Source organism: Echinops telfairi, unplaced genomic scaffold (genome assembly GCF_000313985.2).
Source record: "Echinops telfairi isolate 266 unplaced genomic scaffold, ASM31398v2 ScPeMD7_3;HRSCAF=10, whole genome shotgun sequence".
Taxonomy (NCBI): domain Eukaryota; kingdom Metazoa; phylum Chordata; class Mammalia; order Afrosoricida; family Tenrecidae; genus Echinops; species Echinops telfairi.
In genome coordinates, this window is record NW_022103899.1 from 36,334,090 (window position 1) to 36,342,023 (window position 7,934).

The following is a 7,934-nucleotide window of genomic DNA, read 5'->3' on the forward strand; positions in this document are numbered from 1 at the left end:
TAAATCAGATTCTAGCTTTCTCACCTAGCCTCAGTCAAGTATAAAACCAAAAAGCTGAACCTTATTTATCTTCTAAGTTTATTTCTCAAATGGACCAGAGGTTGCAGGGGTGAGAGATGGGATCAGTTCCCCTTTTACATCCTAACAGATCTTAAAGAGATTTACTCCCCACCCTTCCCCCTCATCTCACTTAGTTTTGTGTTCACTGTTTTCGTCTGTGGAGGCAGTACTTAGATAGTAATAGCAGGGCATTCAACAAATACGTATTACGCACCAACTGTTCACCTGGCACTGTATATGGAGTTATTGGAATAAAAATGGCAGCCATTGCCCCAGCCTTCTGGGCGTTGTTTGCAAAAGCCAAACAGCGGGCGAGCTCTTCTGGAGCACCTCGCCTTCTTTTCCTCGTGCCTTTTTTGCCCCGATCCGACTGCAAACACCCCGCTTTACCTGAGTACACTCTACCACCATCACCACCCACTGCCACCAGTGGGTTCTGACTCACAGAGACCCTTATTAGGGTTTCCAAGGCTGTAAATCTGTATGGGAGCAGATAGTCTTGTCTTTCTCCCTCTGAGCAGCTGGTGGGTTTTGAACTGCTGACCCTGCAGTTAGCAGGCCAACACTCAGGCATCTAAAACCTACAGTTATTTTCAACCAGTGTCTTAGCAGTATAGGATAATCTACAGTACAAGAACTTCGACACTCTATCGGGTATAGTCAGCAAGCAGGAGACAAGGGCACATCCATGTACCATGTGGCTGCTGTCTGGTTGTAGACCCAGGCCCTTGATTACTTCCGCTTGTCCTAACAGCTGTGGCTTGGAGTGAGAGGGGTTTCTCAAAAAGGTGAAGGACACTCTGGAAGGAATCAAATTCGACATTGAAATACTGGCTCAGATGAAGAGCTACTTATAGAGAGCTGAAATAGCAGAGAGAAAATACCTGGTCGGAGTGCTCGCTTTCATGTAAGCCTGGTGTCAGCAGTAACTACGGCCCACAAGCTGCAGCTGCAGCTCACAGACTGCATGTGGCAGATCAGAGGACTCGCATCTTGAAATACTGTAATGACTTGCATTTAGAGCGCAAGTTAATATGACTCCAGGGATTATGCTGCATATCCTATTTAAAATGTTATCTAATACTTGAAAAGAGGAAATATATGCCAATCTTAGCCTCATTAACTCAGCGAGTCGGGTATAGAAGATTGGGTCATGTCTTTAGAATGAACGTCCCCAGAGTCCTGTGTGGACTTGAGCTGATCATCATTTCCCTTAGAAAGGAACAGAGCTGTGTGTGTGTGTGTGTGTGTGTGTGTGTGTGTGTGTGTAGGGAAGGGGGCGGTTGATGAAATTAAATGAGGGCCAGCACCTCCCCTCATTTTCTCTAAAAGATACCAGTGAAATCGGCCCTCCCTTGGGCTTACTTAACTTTAATGCTATGTTATCTGCAAGGGAAGCAATCTTTTCTACTAAATGAGTATTTCCAATCCAGGATCACTTCCTTTGGTCATTTAATCTTCTTTAGTAATAATTGTTCACCATTGTTTTGTGTTTCTTCCCATTTTTATAAACCACTTTAAAACTGTCCCCCTCCTCCCCCTCCCCCCGCAGAGCCAAGGTCTACCTGGAACAAAACTCCACCAGGCCCACTGGCTGGTGGCATGATGCTCTCTGGTGAATCCACAAATCTTTGACACCAGCTGGCAACACTCAACAGCTGATGAGCAAGTTTGATCTTAGGCGGGCCCGGTGCCTGCTATTTTTCTGCGCTGCTTACAGGCATATATAATACTTCTTGATGGGTTACCTAAATAACCAAAACGCTTCCCTTGCTACCCAAGCTGTGAGTACAAGCTGTAAAGAACTCCTGTAAATCTACGGGGACAGGATTAAAGCTAAAAATAGATAACGCAATGGTTATTGCTGACATATGTCATACATCACTACCATGATGCATTCCAACTTCAATGTAGTAAATTGTATAAAGGAGGACATTCTGGGGAAATGAACTGAGGCTATTCATTTCAAGTATCGCTTATTAACAGCTGCAAGAACTACTGATTGATTTCAGACTATGGGTGATAATTCACTCGTGGAGAGCCTCAACAAGCCTTTTCAACTACAAGCAATTATGAGGAAAAGCTTCTGTCTTGGGCCAATTAATTTTCTACCCTGAAAGTAGCCTGAATATATTAATACAGGATTAGGAAGGGGGGGCGGGAATAGCATCTATAGAACAACACTGGAACCTTTCTAACACTAAACGACCATCAATCTTCCCAGCATTTACTCTATGTCCAACCTAAAGAACTGGTTGCCGTCGTTTTGAACAGTAATTACACTTGCCTGCCTAATGCGTCTCCTTTCCTCTATTTCTCCAAATTCCTTACTTACTGTGTCAGGGCTTCATCTTACCCTTACACCAAGACACTTAAATCGAACCACTCATTGGTCACTTCTAAAGAGTGTTGCACTTTTTTTTCTAAAGTATTGTTGTCGTTGCTTAAACTACATGATAATTACAGCTTATGAGCAGGATGTCTTTACTAATAACATGTATGAGATAATTCCAAATACAGAAGTTGGGAGTATCCACCTCCCCTCCAAACACCACTGCTGCCCCCCACCCACCCCCACCCCGAAGTAAAGAGCAGGACTCTGGAGCCAGGTTCACTGGGTTGAATTCTAACTGTATCTATTAGTTTGTTGTCCTTTGGTGGCTTGTGTTTCGCTGTGATGCTAGAAGTTTGTCACCTGTTATTTCAAACACTCATGGAATCTTCCTGGAGGCCAGGTTTCATGGCGGCTTCCAGACTAAGTCAGACTAGGTTGAGAGATCAGGTGATCAACTTCTGACCATCGGTCCAGGAGAACCCTATTGATCCTAACTGAACAGTGTTTCTAGCACTAATGGAAGATGAGCCCCAGGTTTGAAAGACAAGGTGCTTAACCTGTAGGCTAGCTGCAACAATGATCTGAGCCACTGAGTACCCAGTTGGCCTAGGACCGGGCAACATTTGTTAGATATAGAGTTCCCTAAGTCTGGGCCGACGGACAGCACTAAGCCCCACCAGCCCCACCACCACCCAAACGACATGCTCCCTCAGCCCTGCTTTCTCCTGGGTGCCGGGGAATTGAATGGTATCCCTGCCAAAGAGTTACTGGGTTAGTTAATTCCTGTGAAGCACTGAGGGCCGTGCTTGGCATCTAACGTCAGTTATTAGTGTACGTGCATACACTTTCACTTGTGTCATTCAAATGCCAATCCCAGTAACGCTGTATCAATGAGAACCGTGGTTTAACCTTTACAATCAAGAGGACATGATCATGAAACTCTGCACCAATTGGCCTCATATCCCTTAGTAACATTATATTCACTGTACTTTATTATACAATCATTGAATTAGTTTTGAACATTAATTTATATTGCTAACTAGGCAACTCTCAATTCCGGTTTGAAAAACTGATTACACACAACAAAGATTTGAGAAAATGAGAGCGGCCGGAGGGATTTTTGGTCACGACTGTCTCAGTTGCCAATGGGACACAGCAGAAATTCTACCTTCTAGCTGCCCTAGGGCCCAGACAGTTTACCTCTCTGTTAGGAGTAAAGAATGTACACGTCACAGGGATAGCCTATAAAATCAGGCTATAACCACCCAGAGGCACACATACAGCAGGATTCAAGGGACACGTCTGAATGTTCTTAAAGGCCCACTGTGAACCTCTCAGTCCTTTCTCAGATCCTGTGTTTCTATTTTAAGATGAAAGCCAAGACAGTTTTAAGTGTACAGTAGTTTATAAAGTGAGTATACAATACTTTTTAGGGTAAGAATTTGCTTCTTTTAAATTTCTATTTAAAATCATCACACTGTCAGCAGAGCATTCTGCATGTGGTTTTCTGAAGCGCATGCACCGTAAGGGAGTGATCTAAAAGAAATTCTAAGTTTCTTATCACCATTGGCCTCATTTTTTGCTGAAAAGCTAGAGAATGGGAAAAATAATAGGAGTCTAGTTTTTCCACTGAAAGTATGCTGCATATAACATTAAACACACAGGCGTGCTATATCTCTTCACTTGAACTTCATTTTCAAGATTGATTGAGCCAAATCTAGGCACAGCATGAAAGAAGCATCATGAAGTTGGGCAACCTGGTTTTGCAGCTTCCTTCAGGGTCATGAAGTCGAAACAGACAGCTGACTGGGGTTCAGTAGAATCGGTACAAGCTTGTCATGGATAGAATTGTCTCCCCAAATATGTGTCAACTTGCTTGGACCATGATTTCCCTGGGCAGCTGTGTAATGAAGTTATTAGGCAGTTATGTAAGGATGGGGGCAATCCTATGAAGTGGTCAGCCCATGGGTAGTAAAAAGATCACGGTGGGATAACACCCTTGCTAACATCGCAGCCCTGATCTGGTCTAAGGGGAGTTTCCCTAAGCTCCACGGACTGCCAAAAGCACAAACAATCTGTCGTGGAAGAAGTTCAGCTGGAATGCTCCAGGAAGCAAGGATGGTGAGACTTCATCTCATGTACGCTGGACGTTGTCAGGAGAGAGACCAGTCCTTGGAAAAGGACATCATGCTTGGTAAAGGAGAGGCTCAGGTAAAAAGATTGTCAAAGAGATGAATCGACAGTGGCTGCAATGATGGGCTCAAACATAATGTTTGGGAGGATGGCACAGGGCCGGGGTGTGCTTCATTTGTTATGCATGGGGTGGCTATGAGCTGAAATAAACTCAATGGACCCTAACAACATAGCCTGTATCAATTTTTACCGTGTAAGACAGTGGTTCTCAACGTTCCTAATGCTGTGACCCTATAATACAGTTCTCCTTGTTGTGGTGACCCCCAATCATAAAATTATTTTCATTGCTACTTCATAACTGTAATTTTGCTACTGTTATGAATAGGCCGACCCCTGTGAAAGGGTCGTTCGAGCCCCAAACGGGTCACGACCCACAGGGTGAGAACCGCTGTTATAAGAGGAAAAAGAAGAGAGGAGGGGGTAGAGGAGAGGGAACTACTAGCACTCAGAATGAGGCGCTGGGAGCAGAGTGCATCGATCGTTAGGACCCACTTTCTGTGTTAGGGTCCTTACAGAAATAGGACCGGGACACTGAGAGAGACTTCCTCTATCGATGGCACCTTACATTAAACCGTGCAGCCTCCTTAAGTGGAAGGCCATAGATTTGTTTGTTAAAGCAATCCACTTGTGGTACTTCTGTTACAGCAGCATGCGATAAGGAAGACAAGCAAATCTAGGACCTTACAATCCTGTGCTAAGAAGACTTTGAAAGCCTGGAGCAAAGAGGGAAAGTAGGCTGGGATCTATTTAATCAAATGAGAAATTTCTAATATTTCACAGTATCAAGTTTAGTCATTTTCAGTCCTTCTCAGCTTAGAACTAGAAACATTATTAATGATTTTGGCATTGCTATAGTACTTCTTTCTTTGCCAAGGTGTATGAGTAGACTATTAATTTTTTTTTTTAAGAAGGGAATAAAGGTGTTTTGAATCAAAATCCAATGGCTGTCCCTAGAAACCAAGAACAGGTAACCAACACTGCTTACCCAAATCCAAACTATTTTATAGCCCTTGGTGAATTCATCCTTATGAAAACCCAAAGTGGACAGAAGTTAAAAGATCTTTCAGAGGACAGAAAAACTGAGGTTCCTTACACAAACACCTTTGTGCCAAAGGCAGGCATCAAGAGGCAGAGACTGGTAGAGCCCATCTCAAAACGCCCTCTCCCTTCTTCCTTTTAGCTAATCGCGACATCTACTATCTTACCTTGCTCACTGCTGTGAGCATGGGACTGAGACCTGGCCAGGGGAAAACAAGCAGAAGTAAGATGCTGAGGGGGACTTCCCGGAGGCCCGTTTCTTCAGAGGAGTGAATGCATTTGGTGCCTTTCCTTTCCTGCTGCTTCAATTGCTGATGCAAAGGCTGACTCTCCAGCAGCCAGCATGAGAGAGGTGCAAGCTAGCAGCAGAGGACATGTTGAGGCTACTCCATCAGCCTGATCTCTTTTTACTGGAGAGGAAAATAAACTATTTTTCATAATCATGATAAGTGTCTGGCAGTAACAGATGCCAAGGTGTGAGGCAAGGTCATGGGTCAACCTGGTTGGACCATGAGTCTCAGTGGTTTGGCAGTAACGTAAGGATGGGATTTGGTAATTATGCAATGTCAGTCATTCTCCATGATCACATAACTCCAATTTTCATATCATGACCCGGTCTTTGGAGCCTAACAATGCATTAATGAGGAGTGCAGCTATTTTATTCAAGCCACTTTTTTTTTTTAATTTATTGGGCATGGGGAGGTATATCAGCCGAATCTAATCCTATTCCTAGACGTACACCTGACTGAAATTTAACAGAAGACAGTGATTTACAGCTCTATGTTAATAGCATGTAGTTTTCTCATACAAGCTATGTAATGAGTAATGATAATCTGCAAGTGTTTATGGTACAACAACAAATATACAATAAACATCAATGTTGAAGTAGGAAATAGTTTAAAAGGGTTTCTATAGTGAACCATTGCTTTTCAAAGTAATGTATTTTTGAACAAGTGAGCAACAAGAACAAAAAAATCAGTGTTCATAAAAATATGACCCTGAATTTGTTGCTAAACAAAGTTAATACATATAGCCCCCATCTCTTAAGAGGATTATTTTTGAAAGATAACATGACACACACACTAAGTTAACATATAAATCTGCATTAAATTACATAAATGCTGCTTTGTCACACGATGTCCAGTATTTTGTTTTTTTTGGTGGGGGGGCAGGGAAAGAGGTGCAGATATAAACAGATGATGTTTGCTTGGTAAATGCTGACATAATAGGAGGAGAAAGTACTAACATTACGAATTTCTGTGGTGAAGTCAGCACGGGTTCCTTACACAACTCAGAATGGTCTGCTCTCAACGGTCTGACTACTGGCACAGCGAAGCATTGTACTTATCAAAACACTGGAGGAGACAGTCTATTTTATTGGGAATAATGGCTTTTTAACAGTGTTCGATTAGGAGACATTAGGAACCTGGCCTCGAAAGCCATTAGCAAATTTATCTAGATGATTTGATGCTTCATCATAAAACAAGCAGCAGCCGAAGACACCCTGCACTGATTAGTCTGCCAATCGTACTCGGACAGTTGCCATATAAGCCGCTTTCAGGAATGAGCAATGAGAATCATACATCATTAGGGATAAAATGTTGTAGGATATTGGCCTTCAAAAGACAGGAATGCCAGAAATCCATGTTGCTCCAAAGTCAAGGCCATCGAAGCTATAGTTTAGAGTGATTTCTTTCTCTTTTCTTCCTTCCTCCCTCCTTCTTATTTAAAAAAAAAAAGTAATTAAAAAAATCATTTTATCGGGGGCTCTTATAGCTCGTATCACAATCAAAACATCCATCTATTGTGTCAAGCCCATTTGTACATATGTTGCCATCATCGTTTTCAAAACATCTTCTTTCTATTTGGGCCCTGGATATCAGGTCCTCATTTTCCCCCTCCCCTACTCTCCATCCCTCATGAACCCTTGATAATTTATAAATTCACCCCCCCTATCTTAAACCGACCGCTGTCTCACTTCACCTTCTTTCTATTTGGGCCCTGGATATCAGGTCCTCATTTTCCCCTCCCCTACTCTCCATCCCTCATGAACCCTTGATAATTTATAAATTCACCCCCCCTATCTTAAACCGACCGCTGTCTCACTTCACCCACTTTTCTGTTGTCCATGCTCCTAGGAAGGAGTTATATGTAGCACATTGTGATGGATTCCTCCTATCTCCACCCACCTTCCCTTTCCCCTCCTGCTATCTCTTTTCTCCTTATTGGTCCTGAGGGATTTATCTGTCCTGGATTCCTTGTGTTGCGGGTTCTTATCTGTATCTGTGTACATGCTCTGGTCTAGTCA

General features: G+C 43.0%; 1 protein-coding gene across 1 annotated transcript in view; it reads right to left on the reverse strand.

The window, feature by feature from the left end:
- The window catches only part of LANCL1 (LanC like 1), a 54,575-nt gene that overhangs the window by 35,885 nt on the left and 10,756 nt on the right, over positions 1–7,934 (reverse strand). Inside the window, exon 3 of the mRNA XM_013004334.2 lies at positions 3,596–3,599. Coding sequence (XP_012859788.1) covers positions 3,596–3,599 — 4 coding nt within the window. The remainder of the gene's footprint in view (positions 1–3,595; positions 3,600–7,934) is intronic.